The sequence below is a fragment of the Lissotriton vulgaris genome, chromosome 7, assembly GCF_964263255.1.
Source record: "Lissotriton vulgaris chromosome 7, aLisVul1.2, whole genome shotgun sequence".
Lineage (NCBI taxonomy): Eukaryota > Metazoa > Chordata > Amphibia > Caudata > Salamandridae > Lissotriton > Lissotriton vulgaris.
Genome location: NC_141695.1, coordinates 785,686,960 through 785,711,677, shown reverse-complemented (window position 1 = coordinate 785,711,677; position 24,718 = coordinate 785,686,960). Strand labels below are relative to the sequence as shown.

At 48.2% G+C, this 24,718-nt stretch overlaps 1 protein-coding gene across 3 annotated transcripts in view; it reads left to right on the top strand.

The window, feature by feature from the left end:
• Positions 1-24,718, top strand: part of RPTOR (regulatory associated protein of MTOR complex 1) — a 2,217,374-nt gene that overhangs the window by 1,768,263 nt on the left and 424,393 nt on the right. For all 3 annotated transcript variants that reach the window (XM_086931040.1, XM_086931039.1, XM_086931041.1), the window contains one exon: positions 16,317-16,427. In XM_086931040.1, coding sequence (XP_086787166.1) covers positions 16,317-16,427 — 111 coding nt within the window. The remainder of the gene's footprint in view (positions 1-16,316; positions 16,428-24,718) is intronic.

Sequence of the window (24,718 nt, the reverse complement as noted above, 5' to 3'; positions counted from 1 at the left end):
TCACAACTAGGGAATTCGAAGTTTTGCTTTGCCATTATCCAAACTTGTTTCAAATGTGGCAAGTAAGGACATTTGGCGCGTGTATGTAAGGCTACAGGGGTGCACTAGGGGCCGTCGCAAACTGAAAACCATTAAAGAGGACTATGCAGATTCTGGGGAGGAAAATGAGAGCAATGTCTTGTTAATGTTGTCCTCTTCGTCCATGCAGTCTGAAGGTGTTGTAGAAATAGCTTCCATTGTTGAACCACTTAAAAGGAAATCCCCTGCGTGTGCAATAATTGTGAATGCCATGAATGTGAGATTTTTTGCTGATTCGGGTTCTCCATTTACTCTCATCAACGCCAAGGACTTTAAATCGTTGGGTGATATTCTGGCGAGCCAGTCTAGTATATGGATCTTTGCGTATGGTGGGAAAAGGGTGGAGGTCTTTGGCAAGTTTGAGGGCAAGTTGGAATTCAAAGGGGATTTTGCTCGGGGAACAGTATACATTGTGAAGGATGGTGCTCGTTTATTGGGGTGGGAGGAGCTGGGTGAGCTTGGGATCATTCTGGATCCCAATTATCCGGATATGGTTTAGTCAAAACAAGAAGCCAGACAGTTTTACTGTACTTATTCACCTGCCACCCCTGTGCACGCAGTCACCGTGGGACGGTTATCCGATGATTACTGGATCCAAAGGTATCCTGAGATTTTTAGTGGTGACCTTGGGAAACTGAAGGGTTTTCAACACCGCATTGTCCTTAAGGAAGGCGCGAAGGCAGTCGCACACAATGTGCGCAAGGTACCATTGAGCTAACGTGAACTCAAGCAGGAACTTGAGCGGTTGTGCTCCATGGGTGTAATTGAGCCCATTGAGGGATCTGAATGGATTGGCTCCCATCGTTTTGGCGCACAAGGCGGACAAGTCTCTCAGGATGTGTGTGGACTTGCACAATCTTGATTCTAGCATATGAGTGGATCTCCAACCTCTGGCCAACATCAACAAGATGCTGGCAACTTTGGAGGGTGCCAAGTACTTCTCCTCACTTGACATCTCCTCGGCTTACCACAAGGTGAAATTGTGCAAGGACTCAAGACACCTCATGTCCTTTGTGACACCTGAAGGTGTTTCGTTATATGTGCATGCTGTTTGGATTGGCTTCAGCTTCTGCAGTGTTTCAGCGCCTCATGGGGAATCTGTTTAAGAGCGCTGCGGGAGTCATGTTTTTCCAAGACGACATTCTTATTCATGGGAAAACTGAGTTAGCGCATGATACCAGGGTCAAGCAGCTGTTGGAGATTATCAGGTTGTGTGGGTTAACGCTGAGGAAGGACAAATGCAAATTTTTTCAGGAAAGTGTAGACTATCTGGGTTGTCACATTTCCGGGAGGGGGGGTTAAACCCAAGGTAAAGATTTTAGATGCCATCCAAAATGCACCTGAACCACAGAATAAGGACTAGCTTTGTTCCTTCCTAGGGCTGGTGGAATACTACTCCAAATTTATGGGCAACTTCTTAGACAGGACAACGTGTTTGCGCGAGCTCCTGAAAAACAATGCCAGGTATGAGTGTACGGATGAGTGTGGTCATGATTTTAGGCTCCTGAAGGAGACAATTGTACAGGCACGCCCCCTTAAGTTATTTAATCAATCAATCAATCAATCAATCAGTGACATTTATAGTGCGCGCTACATACCCGTAGGGTCTCAAGGCGCTGGGGGGGGGGGGGGGGGGGGAGTGCCGCTACTGCTCGAACAGCCAGGTCTTCAGCTTCTTCCTGAAGGAGAGGTGGTCTTGGGTCAGGCGCAGGTCGGGAGGGAGGGAGTTCCAGGTCTTGGCGGCCAGGTAGGAGAAGGACCTTCCTCCTGTAGTCGCTCTTCGGATGCGGGGGACGGCGGCGAGGGCGTGGTTGGCTGATCGGAGGTGTCGTTTGGGAGCGTAGAAGTTGACTCGGCTGTTGAGGTAGCTCGGGCCTTGGTCGTGTAGGGCTTTGTGTGCGTGGGTGAGGAGGCGGAAGGTGATTCTTTTGTTGACGGGGAGCCAGTGAAGGTCTCTCAGATGTCCGGAGATGTGGCTGGTTCGAGGGATGTCGAGGATGAGTCTGGCTGAGGCGTTCTGGATCCGCTGGAGTCTCTTCTGGAGCTTGGCGGTGGTACCGGCGTAGAGGGCGTTGCCGTAGTCCAGTCGGCTGGTGACGAGGGCCTGGGTGACGGTCTTCCTGGTCTCGGTGGGGATCCACCAGAAGATCTTCCGTAGCATGCGTAGGATGTTGAAGCACGCCGAGGAGACGTTGTTGACTTGCCTGGTCATGGAGAGGGAGGAGTCCAGGATGAAGCCCAGGTTGCGTGCATGGTCTGTCGGTTTGGGTGCGGTGCCCAGGGCGGGAGGCCACCAGGAGTCGTCCCAGGCGGAGGGTGAGGAGCCCAGGATGAGGACCTCCGTCTTGTCCGAGTTCAGTTTCAGGCGGCTGGTCGTCATCCACTCGGCTACCTCTTTCATCCCTTCGTGAAGGTTGGCTCTGGCGGCGGCGGGGTCGTTGGTCAGGGAGAGGATCAGCTGGGTGTCGTCGGCGTAGGAGATTATGCTGAGATTGTGTTTGCGTACGATGGCCGCGAGGGGGCTCATGTAGACGTTGAAGAGGGTGGGGCTCAGAGATGATCCTTGAGGGACGCCGCAGATGACTTCGGAGGCCTCTGACTTGTACGGTGGTAGGCGGACTCTGTGTTCTTCCGTCGAGGAAGGAGACGATCCATTCCAGCGCCTTGTCCTGGATTCCGATGTTGCTGAGGCGCCGTACTAGGGTGCGGTGGCAGACCGTGTCGAATGCCGCGGAGAGGTCTAGGAGGATGAGGGCCGCTGTTTCTCCCTTGTGCATAACAACAATGATCGTTACATTGTTACTACGGATGCCAGTAATGTGGGCTTAGGGGCTGTTCTTATGCAGAAGAGATGTGACAGTAGGGAGGAGACCATTGCTTTTACCTCTAGAGCACTACGGGGGCGTAGAACACTTACTGTGGTGGGGTGTACATTATTTTTGGGAACTTTTTGTGGGGGAATGAATTTTTTTTGAGATCCAACCATAAACCATTGGTGGATCTTTTTACAACAAAAGGGGGTGGCAGTGCCACTCCAGGAATAGCCAAGTGGCAGTACAGACTGAATGAGTTTAACTGTCACCCGGAGTATGTGGCAGGTGTGAAGAATCACGTAGCCGATTGTCTGGACAGGTTACTCCTCACAGTGGTTGCTGATGACACTATGGGGGAGGACCTGGAAATGGTGTGTGCTGTAGGTGTGGTAGTGGACACTGTTGAAGGTGCTCTCTCCGAACTCGATTGGAAGCTAGCTCTGTCCGAGGATGTTGAGATCAGTAGGGTGATGGATTTTGTGGTTCACGGGTGGCCCAATAACATGAATTATCCAGTATTAGGGGTGTCTTTCATAGATTCACATGCCTGAATCATTCCCCGTCGTCGAGACGGGAGCCTCCGGTACATAAAAAAGTAATGTCCTATAAAAAAGTCAAAAAGTCAAAAAGATTTGTATAGCGCGCTACATACCCATAGGGTCTCAAGGCGCTTGCGGAGGGGTGGGGAATTACTTGTCGAATATCCAAGTTTTAAGTTGCTTTCTGAATGCTAGGTGGTTCTGAGTAAGGCGAAGGTGAGTGGGAAGGGAGTTCCAAGTTTTAGCTGCCAGGTAGGAGAAGGATCTGCCTCCCATGGTGGTTTTGTTGATGCGAGGTACAGTGGCAAGAGCTTGGTTGGAGGATCGTAGCTGACGGGAGGGGGTGTAGAAGGACAGTCGTGTGTTGAGGCATTCAGGTCCAAGTTCGTAAAGTGCTTTGTGTGCGTGAGTTAGGAGGCGGAAAGTAATCCTCTTATTTACGGGGAGCCAGTGGAGGGTTTTCAGATGACCAGAGATGTGTTCTTTACGCGGGATGTCTAGTATGAGCCTGGCAGAGGCGTTCTGGATGCGTTGGAGTTTTTTCTGGAGTTTTGCGGTGGTACCGGCGTAGAGGGTGTTTCCGTAGTCCAGGCGGCTAGTGACCAGTGCGTGGGTGACCGTTTTACGAGTTTCGGTGGGGATCCAGCGAAATGTTTTTTTGAGCATGCGAAGAATGTTGAAACAAGATGATGAAACGGCGTTGACTTGTCTGGTCATCGAGAGTGAGGAGTCCAGGATGATGCCCAGGTTCCGTGCATGGTCTGTCGGGATGGGTGCCTTTCCAAGGGCCTCTGGCCACCAAGAGTCATCCCAGGCGGAGGGGGAGGTGCCTAAGATGAGGACTTCTGTTTTGTCGGAGTTCAGTTTCAGACGGCTGTGCTTCATCCACTCGGCTACTTCTTTCATTCCTTCGTGTAAGTTGGTTTTGGCGGTGTTAGGGTCTTTGGTGAGTGAGAGGATCAGTTGAGTGTCGTCAGCGTAGGAGATGATGTTGAGGTTGTGTTGGCGAGCGATGGTCGCAAGGGGGCTCATGTATACGTTGAAGAGGGTGGGGCTGAGAGAAGATCCTTGTGGCACGCCACAAATGACTTCAGTGGCCTCTGACTTGAATGGTGGGAGGCGGACTCTCTGGGTTCTTCCGGTGAGGAACGAAGTGATCCATTCCAGTGCTTTTCCTTGGATTCCGACGTTTCTGAGGCGCTGTAGAAGGGTGCTATGACAGACTGTGTCGAAGGCTGCGGAGAGGTCGAGGAGGATGAGGGCGACTGTGTCTCCGTTGTCCAGTAGAGATCGAATGTCATCAGTTGCAGCGATGAGTGCGGTCTCAGTGCTGTGTTTGGCTCGGAAGCCGGACTGTGAGGAGTCGAGGGATTTGTTGGTTTCGAGGAAGGCGGCGAGTTGATTGTTGACAGCTTTCTCGATGACTTTGGCAGGGGATGGAAGGAGTGAGATAGGGCGGTAGTTTTTGAGTTCGGTGGGGTCAGCTGTGGGTTTCTTCAGGAGGGCGCTGAGTTCGGCATGTTTCCAGCTTTCCGGGAAGGTTGCGGAGTTGAGGGAGCAGTTGATGACGTCTCGGAGGTGCGGTGCTATAATGGAGTCTGCTTTGTTAAAGATGTGGTGAGGGCATGGGTCTGTGGGGGATCCTGAGTGGATAGAGTTCATCAGACGGATGGTGTCCTCAGTGGAGATAGGCTTCCAGTCGTTGAGGATGTTCAGGGGGCGTGGGGGTCCTGAAGGGGGTTGGGAGGGTTGGTCTTCGGGTCGGTTGTCGAAGCTGTTGTGGATGTCTGCAATTTTGTTGTGGAAGAATGAGGCTAGGGAGTCGCAGAGGGCTTGAGAGGGGGTGATGTCGTTGGAGTTGGCCGAGGGGTTGGTAAATTCCTTGACGATGTTGAATAATTCCTTGCTGTTGTGGGCGTTGTTATCTAGTCGGTCCTTGAAAGCGGCTTTTTTTTTTACATAGAGAAAATAGGCCTAAGGGCCTCACCTTAGTAGCCTTTCCTTGTCCTTATGCAAAAAGGACCAAACTCTCAGAGTCAGATAATCAGCTCCGACCTCCCTCTAGAACCTTCCTGGGAGGTGCCTCAGTCCCTCAGATTTTCTACCCCACGTTGTGCTAGGGAGTCTCCAGCCTGAGCTCTCCTCAGGATTCTTTCAAAATCATCTACTGAGCCTTTGGAAGTGATTTCTTCACTCTACATCTCGTCAGGGATTACTTCAGTTCACTTTTGTCTGCAGTAAGTGTTGTCTTTCCACTGCTTTCTACAATGTCTGAATCCCAGAAGAAAGCCCTTTTCAGGGCCTGCTCTTCATGTGGGAAGAAAAGGCTCCATGTGGAGGATACATGCCTTATGCTTATATTGCCTTTATCCAGACCACGTCCCTGCAGACTGCAGAATATGTAGGTCTTTCCCTAAAAAGACAGTAAGGGACAGGGAAGGTCGCCTTCTCATCTGGCTTGACAGGCTTAAGGACAGAGACAACCTGGAATCTTCAGAGGGCAGTGTTTCTAAGACCTCAGAAGTCTCTCAGAAGAGGCCAAGGGTAGCTTCCCCTGGCCCCTCAGACACTCCTCCTAGGAAGGCACAAAAGAAGTCTTCAGAGGCAAGATCTACAACATCTTCAGTGTCTGTCAAAGATGCCCAAACCTTTAAGAAGCCTGCTCAGTCATCTAGCAGACATGCCCAGAGGACTACCTCAGTGACAGCCACTGTGTCGCCGACAACAGCGTCGTCACCTTCACCGTCGACGACTCCATCATCGTCGACAGCAGGTAGACCTATTTCATCTGTCATACTTCTGAAATCGTCGTCGACGTAGAAAACCTTGTCGACGACGAAGACTACACCGTCGACGACGACGTCGTCGTTGAAGAGCCCACTGTCGACGACGACGTCGATAAAGAGCCCACCGCCGACGATCCCGACGACGAAGGCGTCGACGAGGGCATCGACGGCGAAGACGTCGACTATGAAGACATCGACGGCGAAGACGTCGACGACGGGCTCGCCGTCGACGGGCGCACCTACGACGACAACATCGACGTCGAGGTCTTCGTCGACGACCAAGATGCCGTCTACAGAGATACCGTCGACAAAGACCTTACCGTCGACGAAGACACCGTCGACGGAGGACTCGTCGTCGTCGACAATGGCCCTTTCTGAGCCATGGAAAAAATCCAAGCTCGTAGAAGTGTCGTCTCTCACGCTGCCACCGTCGACGACACCAGCAACGACGACAGGAACTTCCACATCAAGTTCTATGTCTGGCAAGGTTACCAAACAGCAAATTACGCCGGAAACCACGTCTCCGAGCAAAGTGGAAACACAGCCACCTTCAGAAATCTTCCAGAGTGAAGAATCTGAGGAGGATGACGTCCAGGATCCTGCTACTTCCATCTCGGACCTTCATGTCAAATGCCAGAGCACTGACGAAGAACAGGAGGAGTTCACTTACCAAGAACACTCCGTCCACACTAGCGTTCGCACGGAGGTCACCCCAATGGTATGCCTGCCGGTCTCTATTGTCAATGACCTGAGATACCTTATACAAGATTACAAGCAACGCTTCCCGGAAACACCAGCAACGGAAAGTGGGAATCAGACGCCAGTAGTAAATAACCCGGCGTCAGCGTCAGTCCCAACACAGTCTCGACCTATCCCTCAAACCCACCGTGAGAGAATTCAACCTCAGGTGGTAGTATAGTCAGACGAAGATGAAGACGGTGATGAATTGGAAGAAGGTGAGGTCCAGGAAGTACACTCTGCCCATGATGAAGAGGACGAGTATGTCGCATCTTCCCCAGCTTCACCTCAGCCACGCCAAGCAGATTCACCGCCTGTAGATATTAGCAGCTTCCATAAAATTGTGGAAAGGGCGGCAAAACGATTCCATATGGTCATGGAATCGACGGAAACTGAATGCTTCCTACACGATTTCAAGGAACAGACGCAGAAGTCAACGAAATCTATTCCAATAATAGAATTCCTATGGGAGCAAGGCAAGAAACTAATGCGGACACCTGCTTCTGTGCCTGCGGTTGTCCCACGCCTGGTCAAAAAAAACAGAGCCCCCCTTACAGCGGCAGCTTGCCTCAATGGGCACCCCAAACCAGATTCGGTGGTTACACAGGCGGCCCAGAAGAACTCCCGCAACCCTCCTCCCCTCTGTCAGCTCCTCCGGACAAAGAAGGCAGGAAGTTGGACACGATAGGGAAACGATTCACGACAACGTCGGCCATGACCATCAAGGTGGCCAACTCCATTGCTCTGCTGGGGCGTTACAATCGCCAACTCTGGGAAGACATAGCCCCCTATTTGGCGGAACTGCCTGACACAGTCCAAGGTGAAGTCAAGGCACTGCTCACGGAGGGTCAAACCTCAGCAGCGGAAATAATTGACTGTGCTATTGATGCAGCCATGACCGGCTTTCGTCAACTTGCTGGAGCAGCAGTCCTGCGCCGTCAAGGCTGGCTTAGAGCGACGTCGTTCCGACAAGAAGTGCAATCAAAAGTGCTGGACATGCCCTTCGACGGCCAGCACCTTTTTGGGGACAAGATCGATGAGGCACTACAAACCATAAAGAAGGACACAGATACTGCCAGAGCACTGGGTACCTTACAGACGCGGAACCAGTCCTTTCGAGGCAACAGATCCAGAGGTCAGTCCTCTTATCGAGGTTCCTATCAGAATAGGTCCTCGTATTCCTACAACAACAAAAATCAATACCAACACAAGCAACAACAAAGTCGTCAGTCTTCCTACGGAAGATCAAACTTCAGGGGCAAGAACCAAAAGAGGGGCACTGGCGGCCGCCAGTGACCTATTACTCCAGCCAGTCCAGCCACCCTTTCCCTCATTACAAATTGGAGGAACATTGACCCATTTCCTCACCAATTGGCAATGCATCACCACGGACCGGTGGGTTCTCCAAATTATAAGATTCGGCCATTCCCTGGAATTCATCACCATCCCTCCTACAACACCTCCCCGCAGGCGGACACACAAACACCTACGCCTGCTTCTCCAGGAAATTTCTGTGATGCTACAGAAGGGAGCAATCGAGCGTGTTCCGACACCTCTAAAGGGGAAAGGCTTCTATTCACACTTCTTTCTTGTTCGGCAGAAAGAGGACAAATGGAGGCCCATTCTGGACCCCCGAGCGCTCAACGCTTTCCTACGGAGCCAATCGTTCAGGATGGTGACGATTCAAGAAATACTTGGCATTCTAGAAAAAGGAGATTTCATGACATCCTTGGATCTCCAAGATGCCTACTACCACATCCCCATCCTCAAAGGCCACAGAAAATTCCTGAGGTTCGAAGTTGCAGGACAACATTATCAATTCAAGGTCCTCCCGTTCGGCCTCAAATCCGCGCCGCGGATCTTCACAAAGTGCCTGGCACCAGTGGCAGCTTTCCTGCGTCAAATGGGCCATCAAGTCTTCCCCTACCTAGACGACTGGCTGGTGAAAGCACCCTCAGCAATAGGCGCAGCCGAATCCTCCAACGCCTGCACCAATCTTTTTCAGATGCTGGGATTAACTCTCAATCTCAAGAAATCCTGCATTATCCCTACAACAAAAATTACCTTCCTCGGGGCGACCTTGGACACAGAGTGCGCAAGAGCCTTCCCCTCGAAGGAAAGGACAGACAAAATATTATCTCTGGCCACGGCCGTGGCGTCAAAGAAAAACCTAAAAGTCCGGACCTACATGTCCCTCCTGGGCATGATGTCTTCCTGTATACTCCTCATCCCTCACTGCAGACTCAGGATGCGCCCATTGCAGGAGGCTCTCACGAGCCAATGGACTCAAAGTACTGGCTCTTTCGAGGACATTGTACGGATAACACCAAAAATATCCAAAAGTCTGGACTGGTGGAGGCGCCGCAAGAATCTGACCGTAGGACTGCCATTTCTCCTTCCGGCGACACCTCTGGTGATCACCACGGACGCCTCCCTGGAAGGATGGGGCGCTGTCCTCCAGGACCTTCGGATAAGCGGCAGGTGGGACACTCAGGAAAAACAGCTCCATATAAACCTTTTGGAGCTGAGAGCTGTGTATCTGGCACTGCAGGCATTTCTACCACGCATCCAGAACTCCCAGGTGCTCGTCAAAACGGACAACACCACGACGATGCACTACCTCAACAAACAGGGAGGAACGCGTTCGCTCACTCTATCACGCGAATCGCAGAAGATCTGGACCTGGCTATTACTACATGGAATCACGCTCAAAGCGGACTATGTCCCAGGCAAGGACAATACCATTGCGGACGCCCTGAACAGGCAAAGATCCCTCTCCCACGAGTGGGAACTAAACGAAAGCGCACTGACTCACATCTTCTCTCAATGGGGAGTCCCAGGAATCGACCTGTTTGCCACCAAGGGGAACGCCAAATGCCCAAACTACGCAAGCTGGCATCCCCAACAAGGGTCACTGGGAAATGCTTTTTCCATCGGTTGGTTCAGCGTGTTTGCGTACGCTTTTCCTCCGTTTCCGATGATCCCAAGACTCCTCAGGAAGATGAAGGCGGAGCCCTGTACCCTGATCCTGATTGCCCCGTTCTGGCCGGGACAACACTGGTTCTCGGATCTGCTTCGACTCCCCATCAGGACACCGATTCGTCTGAGGCAACACCCGAACCTCCTAACGATGTCCAACGGACAGGTACAACACCCGAACCTACAATCGCTCAAGTTATCAGCCTGGCTCCTGAGCACAGAGAGTTCTGTAGCCTAAATCTCCCGCAGGAATGCAGAGATGTATTGGCAAGAGCGAGAGCAGACAGTACCAACAAAACCTACTCTCTCAAATGGAAAAGATTCTGCATTTGGTGTTCGGAACAAGGCCTACGACCACTGCACGTCACACCCGAGCAGATATTGCCATATCTCCTGCATTTGGCACAGTCAGGACTGGCACATGCATCCATAAAGGTTCACCTGGCGGCTATCTCACGGTTCACCAGAACTTTCGCAGGACCTTCTCTGTGGTCCAGTAGACTGGTAAAACAGTTCCTAAAGGGACTTTATAGATCCTTCCCGAGGCCTCGGAAGGTCCCTCCGACATGGCATCTCAATCTAGTCCTCAACCAACTCATGAGGCATCCATTTGAGCCCATTCATCGAGCATCCATCAAGTACATCTCATGGAAAACGGCGCTCTTACTCGCTTTAACATCTGCCAGGAGAGTAAGCGAGCTCCAGGCTCTGTCCATTCAGGAATCATTTATGCAGTTCAAACAGGACAGGGTGGTGCTGAGACCGAACCCTAAATTCATACCGAAAGTGCCTTCGGACTTTCATCTCAATGAACCGATAGTCCTTCGGTCTTTCTTTGCGAACCCGCTGCAGAAAGAGCACTACATTCTTTAGATCTCAAGAGATGTCTAAAGTTCTATCTAGACAAAACTAAGACTTTCAGAAAATCTTCCCAACTGTTTGTGGCCTACAGCAGACCGAGAATGGGTCTGCCTCTCACGAAACAAAGCATCTCGAGGTGGATCTCCTCAGCGATTGCATTCTGCCATGACAAGGCCGGACGGCCTTTGAGCGACCATGTTACTGCACATTCCACCAGGGCGATGTCCACATCAGCAGCGCTGTTCGCTGGGGTACCGATCTTGGACATATGCAGAGCGGCGACCTGGAAGTCACCGCACACTTTCTCCAGACACTACTGCCTGGATATCGAACTTCAGAAGGATGCAGCAGTGGGCCAGGCGGTGCTTCGCCATCTCTTTCAGTGAGGTGAGCCTTCCTACATCCCGCCATCCAGGTATGCACATTCTTTGTTCCTGTGTTATTCTGCTTATGCTATCATTCCCATGTTGTAAGATAATCTGTGTATTGTCTGACATGACTACAGGGCAACTTGCATCACTAATGTGCATATCTTATTGCTAACTACTCTGATTCAGGCATGTGAATCTATGAAAGACACCCCTAATACTGGATAAGAAATGCGTTACTTACCTGTAACAGCAGTTATCCAGTATTGGTGTCTTTCATAGATTCACATGCAACCCTCCCACCTCCCCTGGAAGGACTCACATCCCTCTCTAACGCTATTACGCCTACCTAGCTGGGTGCGTACGAAAATCTGAGGGACTGAGGCTCCTCCCAGGAAGGTTCTAGAGGGAGGTCGGAGCTGATTGGCTGACTCTGAGAGTTTGGTCCTTTTTGCATAAGGACAAGGAAAGGCTACTAAGGTGAGGCCCTTAGGCCTATTTTCTCTATGTATGTCTATAGGACATTACTTTTTTATGTACCGGAGGCTCCCGTCTCGACGACGGGGAATGATTCAGGCATGTGAATCTATGAAAGACACCAATACTGGATAACTGCTGTTACAGGTAAGTAACACATTTCTTTGGCTCCTGAGTTGATCCCTTTCAAAAGAGTAAGCAATGAATTGTCCATGGTGGATGTAATTCTGCGGAGGGTGGGGAGGGGGGGGGGGGGGGTCATTGGTAGTTCTAGTTTGCATGCACAAGAAAGTTTTGGATCTGGCTCACAAAGGTCACCTTGGCATTCGTGCCATGAAGTGCAGGGTTAGAGAGGACTTCTGATGGCCGGGTGTAGATAGGTCCTTCGAACATTGTGTTCAGAATTGTGGTTTGTGTGTCCTGAGTGACAAAACCCAGGTAACTTATCCTTCTCCCATCAATCCCATTGGTGTAAAGAACTCACCTTGGTGCAAGCTGGCTTTTGATGTGGCTGGTCCTTTTGGTGTGATGGGAAACTCTCCTAAATATGCCTTGGTGTTGATTGATTATATGTCTAAATGGCCTGAGGTGAGGTTTGTGGATGGGGTCAATTCTGCAACCTTCATCAACTTTTTCAACAATGTCTTTCTTCGAGAGGGGTTTCCGGAAGAGTTGGTGACTGACAACTGCACCCAGTTGGTGTCCCTGTAGATGCAGGAATTCTTAAAGGAGCATGGCATCAAGCATTCCTCACTTCCCTTTATCATCCCCGCAGCAACTGTCTTGTTGAGTGCTTGAACCGTGTCATCAATGATCAGCTACAGTTGGCTTTGACCAGCGGATTGCACTGGAAAGTGGCAATCACTGAAATGTTGTGGGCGATGAGAACCACTCCTCACGCAAGCACTGGCATGTCTCCTTTCACCTTGCTAAGGGGTAGGGTTGCGGGTTCCAAGCTGAATAAAGAAAAGAGGTTGATCTGCAGAGGTTGGGCAGGGTGGCTGATGTCAGGACTGCTGTGCAAACCAAGTATGCGTCTGAATGTGTCCGGGTTTCCCCATTATGTGTGGGGGACTGGGTGAGGGGGAAGAAACATGTTCTTGTTCACAAAGGATCCTCTTGGTTTTCCGCTCCGGTTAGAGTGAGGGAGGTGAGAGACCATGTGGTAGTATTGGAGAATGGTAAGATCTGGAACAAATGTGCTGTCTCTGTAGTATCAGAGTCGAAAGCGCAGTATGTTAGGGGCAAGTTGGCGGGCCATACCTCCTGCACGGAAGTGCCTCCTGGGGGGGTCGGGTGGGGGCGGGGAGGGGGGGGTTACATGTTCCTGATAGGAAGATTGTTCCTCAGGAAAGTTCTTCTAGAGCAAAGGTTGCTCCCATCAAATTCCTGGACTATGTCAGGTATTGAATCGTGCACAACATGTTTTGTCAACCTTAGTTAACCTTGCAATGTATGTTGGCTTTTTGTTCTCTTTTTTTGCTTCTATTGTTGAAGTATGTTTTCGTTATTGTGTTGTGTTTGCCATGTGAAGGATGGGGGGGGGTGTTGGGATCAGGAGTGGGGTGGAGTGTTGTGCTCGTGCATTCCCTTCCTTAGTGTTCCCTGCGTGGAACATGGAACGCAGGGTTTTGGCAGTTGCTGCCGGGGAGCTGGAGAGACGGGACGGGAATAAAGGAAGCTGGTAAACCTACCTGCGTGTCATCCTCCTTTTCACAAACTCAATAGACCACGCTAGACAGAATACCTTCCTTGCATACAACACAACACCCACTGCGCTACCAACAACACCCACTTCCGACATGTATTTACAAACACCGATCATCACTTCCCCGCCGAGAATGGATACTACTCAACACCCGTCCAACTACATTTATAATTTACTTTGAAAAATCTAACAAAACATGTTAGACAGATTGCCTGCTACCCTAGTGGACAAAGTACAGCATGATACCATGTAGTCGGCAAAGCACATCCTTCCCACCCCTCCGTAATCCATCTTAGAAACAGAATGTATTTTTTACTGAAACATATTACACCCACACGGCATTTCATCAATGCAATGTAATTCTCTAGAGATGCTCATCTAGAGAGCAGATTATAGAGGCCTGGCAACGGGTAACCATAAACCCCAACTGATCAAAGTGAAATGAAGAGGCCTTCGGCGCAGACACAAATATATATAGACCACCACAAAGAACTGTGACGGGTGTGACACACTAAAAATGTCAAATCATCAAAGGGGAATTTATCACTTGTCCTGCTCAACCATTGGGTATACAGGAGATGAGGATGTCCCAGATGAAAAAAGACCCTCATGCACGTGATGGGTATGGTGGTATCTGAAGCGGTATATGTTGGTTCTCCGCTTTTAGATCACGTCAGTGCATAATCATTGGGTCTAATTTCGATTTATGCAGCCTCCACCAGGAGGTTTTTACCCATGGTTGACACAGTAGCGAGCCAGTGATAAAAAAGTACTATTAAAAAGACACAACAATCTAAGTTCTGCTACTTTATTCTACTTGGTTGTTGATCTAGTAAACTCTATGAGTGCATCACATTGGACTGAGTTACGAGTACTGGATGCACTCAGAGTAAATAAAAAACTTGAGGGAGGGGAAAAATTGTGAGGGTATTTAAAAAAAGGTCGACATGTTTCAGCCTTGGTCTGCCTGGGTATAGGACTTACGGGCATTCATCAGGACCAGTGATTGGGAGACGTGAGGTTTAACAAAAAATGAGTGCTCAAATGTGAACGAAAAAGGTATTAACCTGTTTCTTCGGACTGGAGGTCTTATGGTACCTCGCGCATTTATTTAATACGCTCCTGTCCGATCGTAGAGCTCTTGGAAGGGGCTGTTGCACCCGATCCTCAGCTTGCTTCGTCAGTGCGCTGTTCTGCCCTTACTGATCCGGAAACCACTAAAAATGTCACCAGTGCAAAACATTATAAAGCTGAGGCTCGACCAAAATAATCTTTACTAACCAAAACACAACCCCTCAAAACTGATCGTTGGAAATCTCAAACCGCATGTAAAAGCTACAACGTTTGCAGTGTAACAGTGTCACAAACTGGTGGCTGGGAGCTGGACCACTTCTTAAATAACACATAATGCCTTTCCTCTTTTTTGAGTTATTTGGGGACCCTGATAGCTTGGGAGATTTTGTTCCGCGAGAGCTAGTAAGCCTACGTGCTGTTTTCTTTATATTGTGAATTTTATATTTTATTTTTTGCTGCTTAAGCCTTCTTCAAAATGTTATGCCTGGCCTCGCTAACTGTGGCTGAATAATACAAAGAAAGATTGCTACTAAACCATGCACATGTGTATTTTTCTCTATGGAAAAATGTAAGCACACAGTGCTCCAGAGGCAGCCGAAACTGCAGTAACTGCGGTAAATATTTAATGGGAATGGGGCGGTGTTCTGTAAGCACTGCACTCTCATTCCTTAACAGATGGGAGATGGTACAGGTGCCAGCGAGGGCAGAGAGAGAGGCGCAGGGGGAGATTCACGCGTTCATCCTAGAAACTGTTATGTTTTGTTAAAATATTTTATAAAGCGCTATATTACCTAGGGTGTCTTGGTGATAGTTTTGATACAGGAGAAGAGACGTGCAGTCAAATCAGTCTCCTCGTGTGCTGCGAAGTTGTTCAGCCACTGCACACCAGTGCTGATTTGCAGCACTTTCTTTTGTTCCTGCACTGGACCCAAACTCTCTTGTGTCAGTGCATTGTCATCCAGAGCAGAACATCTCATACTACTGAGCCAGGCCTTTTCTGTAATGCAAAACTCTAACATCGCTATGACTTATGCACTCTTCCACTTTTGCAAACCCAGTTTCTTTGGAGACTTGTTGTACCTCCAGTGGGATGTACGCAGATGACGGTTGCTTGCCATACATGTTGTCTTGGTGACACACCTAATCACTCCTATAAAATAAGAGGACTACATCAGCGTAGAATGTTTATGGAAAAGAAAAACATGTCACCATTGCCGTTTCCCATTTCACCTTGGGGGTACACTTGCCTTCTGGGCTGGTATACTTCCGAAGCTGCTGTCTCTTGAAACACAAAAAAAGGACAACTTCGAAGTGTGGATCTATAGAGTCCGACCAACAGTCCGTTAAATTTGACATGGTGGTAGGGGAAATTTGGGATAGTATCTGCCTGCTAATCAACCTTTCATCTGCCCAGAATATGTCGTCGGTGTTTCAGAATGAGACTCTTGCTCATATGGTGAAGAATGGGTGGACTATGAAAAGAATTGATGTAAAAAGAGAACTTCTATTTTGATCTATATAATTATTGTTGACTTCCCTTTTGTCAGGCAGAGCTGTTCCCGGAGTTACTTTCTCATGGAGGTTTCAATGGCCATGTCTCTGCTGAGGTCCCTTGAGCATTCTTGTTCCTGCTGTACAGCAGCAGATTGTTACCTTTCTGTGATCCGCATAGTCATAAAGCAGTATGAATTATGCAGTCGGCTCAGAGTGCTTTGCCATTGGAGGGAGGAGAGGAGGTGCCTCTTTGCTAAGAGAATTAAAATGAGCAATGATCTCAAATTGTCTCATTAACTAGTATCTCTTTGTTTTCTTCTGGCCTTCTCCTTTCTGCATTTCTTTCTGCTTTGTTAACTTGGATTAATCTTTCATTTGTGTCCCTCTCCTATCCAATATAGACTGCCGATGACGGAGATGAAGCCGGTGTGCACAAAAATTACATCTCAGCCACACTGCAGACCGGTTTCTGTGACTGGAGTGGGAAATACTTTGCACAACCTGTGATGAAGGTAACTGGTGACCCCGCTTGCTAGCCTGCTCAACAATGGAGGAAGATCACTGGCATGCTCCTCCAAGAGAGAGAGAGTGAAAGAGATGCTGCCCATGCCTGCCCAGTCCCAATAGATGTGTTGAAAATCTGTCTACTCACTCATTACTGGTGCTTACCTTCAAATTTACAATTCTCCTCAGTGCTACACCCACCCTCTGTCACTTCGTTGTGGGACAGGGAAGAGCTGTTCTAGAGAGCCCTCTTAGGCCTATTAATTAGTGAATTGGCTTTCATTGTTGTAGGTATTCTGAGTTCCCCGAGCTCTATCCTTGATGTTGAATAGAAGCCATTTTGTGTGTATGCCCGTTCTCCCCCACCAGCTTCAGAAGCAGTGGGAACCTTGTACAGTAGTTTGTAGAGCAAGATTGTTTTTGGCCTTTGCTTCCAATTTAAGAAAATGATTGGAGTGAAACTTAGGCAGTGACTGGTTTACATATTCATTTGCTGTTATCCTCTACTACCTTCTAGTTCAGGCTTTTCCAACGCGTAGCTCGTGAGCTACTGGTACCACTCCAGGTACTAATAAGTAGCTCTCCTATGTGCAACCTAGCCTACCAAACTAGAAGCTTTTGCTTTGTTGAATTAATATATGTATACCAAAATTGGAAGCTTGTATTCAAGATAAAAATGTGTTTATTTTCAAAACTTGTACACCGATGTTTGGAGAAAAATGGCTGAATTCTGAAATATATTCAACACTGATGTTTGAGCAATAAATCATGTGGTTTTGGGAAGACATATTAATAATACTACCTTGATGCCAGGGGTGTTACTGCTATGGCTGTTATGTATTACTCACGTAGAGGCATTTTAAATTGACAGAGCCTTTATTACACTTCTGCTGGCATCTATGCCTGAAAAACAGAGGTGACCAATGATTGTAATCTTGCAAATGGTGTCCACTAATGTAATCTTGTCTGATGTGGTCAGTATAACAACACTGGCTCAGGGAGATTTTCATTGAACAGATGTAACTCTTACTAAAGGAAAGGTTGGAGACCCCTGTGCTAGATGATGACGGACCACTCTCCTTTATAATTTCTCACTTGTTAACATCTTAATTTGATTGCCAAGAGTTTTCCTTGAGATGCAGTGGTCGGATTGTATGCATGCAATTTAATGTGTATCCCATACCTAACTAGATTACTCTGAGGAAATAGTATGTCCTCTGGTTATCACCTGCTGGTAAAGATTTATTTTGTTTGTTAGACACTCACCCGCTATAATTGTAGTGGCATGCTTCATCATCTGCTAGAGATTCTGATAGAGTTTTCGCAGATTCTTTACCTGTGAACTTCCAGGTGTCGGGCTGGGTCTGGAAGATTTCTGATGGCACTACCGCTGCACCCCGGTAGGTGGTGTAGGTCAACTCCGCGTGATGTCGTAGGTGTTGTGTTCGTCGTCACGTCAGCGTCGTCAATATAACCTCCACTCTGGCTCGCAGACTTCAGTGCTTTTCTTTCTTCGCCAGCCAGCGCCCATCCGTTGAAGAGAGCTATTCCCTGTCACTTTTTGACAGTGTGTTTTCGACCTTTTGTCGACTCCTTTTGGTGTGTTAGAATGTCCAGTAGGAAGACCTTGGGATTCAAGTCATGTGGTGCCTGTCAACGCTCCATGTCAGTAACGGACCCCCACCTCATGTGTCTCTGGTGCCTGTAGCGCGACCACGACACAAAATCGTGCTCCGATTTCCGGGCCATGGTGCTGAAGGCTTTGAGGGAGCGGTTCCTGAAGCTGCTCATAGCCCGGCACAAACAAAGTAGGGCGCCTTGTCCATCACACACCTGGTGTCTGTCGAGAGGAAGGTCTGAGCATTGTTTCGGGGGCTTGAAGTCTTCTTTGTCAAAGTAGTCAGGTAAGAAGCACCACAAGAAGCACAAGAAGTTGAAGCGTGGTTCGACTTTGTCCTGTCCACCATGCAGCGATGCGGAGGAGCCTCTGCGTTCTAGGCTCTGTTCCACTATGGTGCTGCATAGGGCTGCGGAGGTTCTGGACCTGCAGCTTCCTACAGTGCCGGTCAAGACAAATGTCTTTATGGAGGTCCTGCAGCCTTTCGGAACCCTTGCTGCTTTTTAACGAGGCCTTACCGGACGTTCTTCTGGGCACCTGGTCCAAACCCAGCACAGGGGCTCCTGTGAATAGAACGATTGCCCACCGCCATTGCCCTGCACCGGTTGACCCCTTTTTCCTCACTGCCCACCCGACCCCCCAAAGCTTGGTGGACCAGGCTTCCACGTCCTGTGGCCAGTTTCTTTTCGCCCCTCCAGATAGGGAATTCAAACGGCTGGAGACATTTGGGAAGAAAATGTTCTCATCACCAGTTTTGCATTGCGGTGGTGAACACCCCATGCATTTTGGACGGTTACTCCCATTCCAAATGGAATACAGTTGCGCAGGTGCTGCCTAGGGTTTCAGAAGGGGACCAGACCTTGCTCTCCCAAGCAATATTAGAAATTCACTGAAGTACGCCATTCACTTTAGCTGGGACACAGCAGACTCGCTGGGCAGAGCGATTTCTTCGATGGTGGCCATCAGGCGCCACACCTGGCTGGGGATGTCTGGCTTCTCGGGGATGTCCAGGCAAACCTCATGGACATGCCTTTTGATGACTCGCGTCTCTTGAGCGCTTCAAGGATTCGCAAGATACATCCAAATCCTTAGGACTCAGTACTACACCTTGGCCTGCATCTGCTTTTCGCTCCTTTCTTGGCTACAGAAAGGGCTTCCAACCGCGCCAACCTTATTCCAGCCCAGAGGTTCTGCAAGTACAGCAACTTCTGCAGGGCCATGGCCTCTGTTCCAACCCATCCTCTTTGGTCGGGAGTCCAGAAGTCAAGCCAAGCTACCATCCCCTCTTCCACCGCAAAACCTTCCTAGTCCGGTCCTTCGCGGTCACAAGCATTCAGTGGGTGACAGGATAAGGGATCACCTCCACCACTGGTGCAGCATCACCTCAGACAGGTGGGTGTTGCAGATAGTCCGAAGGAGATACTCCCTCCCCTTTGAGACTACCCCTCCTTCTATGCCTCCAACTCACGTTTGGCCTACAGAGGATCATCTTGCACTATTCCGCAAAAAAGTCAAGGCTCTCTTGGCCAAGGGAACTATAGAGACGGTTCCAGAGCCAGAAATAGGCCGTGGTTGCGATTTCCGCTATTTCATGGTTCCAAAGAAGGACGGAGGCCTTCGTCCTATCCTCGACCTCCGAGCCCTCAACTAATCACTCAAGGAGGAGAAATTCAAGATGCTCACTCTGGCTCAGGTACTGTCTGCCCTAGACCGAGCTGACTGGATGGTCGCGTTGGACTTGCAGGATGCCTATTTCTTCATTCCAGTCCTGCCGTCCCACCATCGCTACCTGCAGTTTACAGTGGACCAGGAACACTTTCAGTTTGCTGTGCTCCACTTTGGCCTCACTGGTGCCCCGCGGGTGTTCACCAAGGGGATGGCGCTGGTCGCAGCTCATCTGCAAAGATCAGGGGTTCCAGTCTTCCCCCTATCTTGACAACTGGTTGTTGAAGGCAGGCTCGTCCCAGTCGTCTCCCATCTCCAAACTACGGCGATCCTCTTGCATTCACTGGGGTTCACTATCAACGTGACTAGGTCACACCTGATATCCTCTCAGACGCTCACCTTCGTCTAAGCAGTTCTTGAAATGGTGCAGATTTGGGCTTATCCTCCCAAGAGGCAAGTCCAGGATATTCAGGCTATGATACCGATATTACAGCCCCTCTCCTGGATTTTGGTGAGAATGATGCTGAGGCTGTTGGGCCTCATGGCCTTTTGTATCCTTCTTGTGGACCATGTCAGATGGCACATACGGGCTCTGCAATGGAACTTGAAGTTCCAATGGGTGCAGCATCAGAGAAATCTCACTGACCTGGTCCAGATCTCGGAGGACACTGAGAAAGACCTGCAGTGGTGGCTATCAAACCTCGATTGGGTCAAAGGCAGAACCCTCTCCCTTGCCCATGCAGACCTCACTGTTGTGGCTGATGCGTCCCTTCTGAGTTGGGGCGGCCATCTGGGAGAGGTGGAGATTTGGGTACTCTGGTCTCTGGTGGAGGCACGGCTCTATATAAACCTGTTGGAGCTTCGGGCGATCCGGCTGGCAATAAAAACCTTCTTGCCTTCCATTAAGGGGAGGCTAATTCAGGTGTTATGGGGCAACACAACCGCCATGTGGTACTGCAACAATCAAGGTGGGGGTGGGGTCGTTGGCTCTGTTCTGGGCACCTTTAAGGGCTATCTTACAGCCCTTTCCTCTTTTCTTCGGCTGCCTGATCAGCCTTCTCTTTTCAAGTACCCTCTTGTGCAGAGATCTTTAAAGGGATTAACCCACTTGTTCCCCCCCTTCATCCTTTATTATGCCACAGTGGGACTTTAATTTGGTTCTCACCTTTTGTGATGTGTGCAACCATTTGAGCCGCTGCACAACTGCCCTCTTCGGCTGCTCACCATCAAAACAGCCTTCTTAGTGGCAATAACCTCTGCCAGGAGGGTGAGCGAATTGCAGACACTGGCCTCACAGTCTCTTTACCTAACAGTCTTTCCGGATAAAGTGGTGCTCCACACGAAGGCATCTTGTCTACCTAAGGTGGTAACACCCTTTCATATGGAGCAGTCAGTTGCTCTACCCACTTTCTATGCACCTCCGCACACTTCCAAGGAAGAGGAGCGTCTCCATCGTCTGGACCCAAAAAGAGCGCTATCGTTCTATCTCCATCGAACATAGAGTTCCTGGTGGATGACCAACTCTTTATAGGGTATGTGGGTGCAAAGAAAGGGTGTGCTGTCAAAAAGAGGACTATATACCGCTGGCTTATCCACTGTATTAAAATCTGTTACGCCTCAGCGAAGAAGGATCCTCCCGAAGGGTTTAGAGTCCATAAAGCCAGTGCAAAAGCGGCGCTCCAGCGTGGTGTTCTCATTTCAGATATCTGCCAAGCGTCCATGTGGGCATCTCTGCACACATTTGCCAGTCACTACTGCCTGGATTCTCAGGTTCGGAAAGAAGGTCTGTTTGGTCGCTTAGTCTTGCAGGACTTCTGGTCGAAACCTTTCTGAAATCCCTCCAGGGATGGCATTACTTGGGTATCTGTTCAAAGGTAAGGAATCTGCGACTAGATGTTTCTATCAGATGGACAAGTTACTTACCTTCAGTCGCGCCTTATTTGGTAGAGACATGATCTAGCCGCAGATTCCTTACTGACCTACCCATTTTCCCCGCACTGCGGATTGATCTTGTGTTGAGGGCTTTTGCCTTTCAGGGCCCTAGTTGCCTTTAACACACCACGGTCAGTTACTTTATGGCTCTGCGCTTCTGCCGTGGAAAGTCGTGTAAAGTACTGTAGTCAGCGCGCCGGTGGGCGGTTATATTGACAACGCGGATGTCACGGCGTCGACAAACACGACATCACGCGGAGTCAGGGGTACTGCTATTTAAAATCGTGCAGATCCAGCCTGATGCATGGAAGTTCAAATGTAAGGAATCTGCTGCTAGATCATGTCTACCAGAAAATGTGTTACCTAAGGTAAGTAACTTGTCAGTCAGGTCTCACCCTGGCACCTAAAAATCAACCATATTTGAGGGAGCACTTTTTCATCAAGATGGGTCTTCAGAGAATAAAAATACCTCAAACAACCAAGGTATCCTTTTAATTGCAGTTGCTTGGGTATGGTTTAAAAGGACGAATGTAGGACGTGAGGATTTAATAGTCTTGCTACCCTAATAACTGGTTGATCTGTTTCAACCCTATGTTCAACAGCCTTAGGAGATGACCTTGTATTAACCATACCTTTCACCATGTCACTAGTGCTATCCCCCATTCCATCCCTCATTTATCTGATCCACGCCACTGCTCTCTCGATAAGCACAGACTGCCGTTATTCCCTCTCATAGGAAATCTTGAAAAAAGGCAATCTTTAGCCTGCAGTGCCTGTAGGATGACGTCATTTCAAGCTTTCACTTCATGCACATGCTCGACAGCTCCATAATGTGCACCTGACCTTGTGAAGATGGAAGCAGATGCACAAGGCTCTTCGTGCCCCTGCCGGCTGTACCTTTGTGCGATTTCAATAGGAACCCTTGTTTAAAAAAAGATCTTGGAAATGCAACGCCATGAATGACAAGGAGCGAGGGAAAGGTCGGTTGTGATGAGACGTACAGATGCAGGGATAGAGCGACATTGAACCAAGCAACAAAGAGAGGCAAAGTGAATGGGTTATCTGATAGAACGCATAAAAATACATCAAGAGAAAGGGTGAACGGCATGCTCCTGAAGTGGGGTATATGTGCATTTTGTTCTTCCTGAATATACGGAAATGTTTTTAGACTTCTGCAGAGGAGAATCTAAGACATATTTGCATTAGGTGGTTTATTATCAGCCCACCTACACTCGTTCTAGTTTTCACTGCAAGTCCAAATTTGAGAAAATGGTTGCAGTCAAAAGGGGCAAGCACCTAGGCTTCGTGGCATTCGGTTTTGTTTAATGTGAGTCTTATATTCATTAGTTTTCACTTTGTCGCCCTGAGATGTCCCAAAGTGCTTCTAGAGCATAAGAGAGATGCAATGGTCTCGTCTTTGTTAAAGTTAGAGCTATTGGCATTGCAAATGTTATTTTTTTCATTTATAGTTTTTTTTTAAACCGATAAATATATGGTATTGTCAGTTACAATGGCAATTGTTAAGCATTAGAGAGTAGTCGAGAGTATCAGCAGTGATTAATTGTTATTAGAGAGTGACTAGTTGATTAATAGAGAATATATTTGTATAGAGTAGTGTAGGGGTGAGTTGTAGGCAATAGTAGTTAGTGAGTAGTGTAGATTAGTGGAGAGTAGTATAGAGTGAGTAGTAGATAGTGTGTAGAGAGCGTGTAGTAGTTAGTGAGTAGTAGAGACAGAGTAGTAGTGAGTAATGAAAAGTAGTAGATAGAAATAGATGTAGTGTAGTGAATTATAGATAGTATATGGAGTAGTATATCTGTTTAGTATAGTGAGTAGCGAATGACTTAAAATAGAGTATATATTAGAGAGCAGTAGTTAGTACTTTTTAGTATTAGAGTGTAGTAGAGAGTAGTAGAGAGTGAGTATAACATTGTGGATAGTGTAATTTAGTGAGTTGTGAGGAGTGTGACTTGTATGTAGTAGAGAGTAGTTAGAGGGTGTATTAGTGTTATTAGTTGAGTTAGTAGTAGAGTGTGAATTGATAGTATTAGAGAGTACTAGAGAATGAGTAAATTGTGAGTAGCTTACAGTAGCAGTTGAGTGAGTAGTTAGTAAAGTGTAGTGGAGTAATATAGAGTTTTAATACAGAGTATTATAGTGAGTATTAATGAGTAGGTAGTAATTTGTAGACATAGTTATTAGAATCGTTTTAGCAGGGCATTATAAATTATTAGAGTTAGTAGTAGAGTGAGTAATCGTGAGTAGTAGATAGTTTTATATAGTGTGTAGTAGAGCAGTAGTAAGTACTATAGAGTAATAGGGATTAATATCGTAGAACGTTATTAGTATAATTATTTATAGTAGTAGAGAGTGTGTAGTAGAGAATTAATATTAGTGAGTAGAGTAGTAGAGAGTATTAGGATTAGAGTATTATATAGTATTTTAGTGAGTAGTATAGAGTATTTGAAGTGTGGCGAGTTAGTATATTGTAGATATAGTTATTAGTATAGTGTGAGTAGGGTATTATAAAATGAGTAGTAGAGAGTGAGTTGTAGAGTGATTAATAGTGACTAGTAGATAGTTTTATTTTAGAGGAGTATAGAGTGTATAGTAGCGGGTGGTGAGTACTATAGAGTAATAGGCATTAATAGTGAGTATTATTGAGTAATACTTTTTGGGGGAGTAATTGGGAAGTAGTAGTGAGTTGAGTTAGCTGTATAGAGTGAGTAGATAGTGAGTAGTGGACTTTACAATGCAGCTGTCTCGCCTTTGCAAAAGTTAGAGCTATTGGCATTGTAAATTACAAACTTTTTATTTATGGGTTGGTTTTGAAAACAGATAAATAAATGTCATTGTCATTTACAATGCCAATAGCTTAATCTCTCGCAAATGCAAGACCTATTGCATTTGCACACGCACACACAGAGCCACAAACACAGAGCCACACACACACACACACACACACACACACACACAGCCATACACACACACACACACACACACACACAGAGCCCCACACACACACACACAGAGCCCCCCACACACACACAGAGCCCCACACACACACAGAGCCCCCCCCCCACA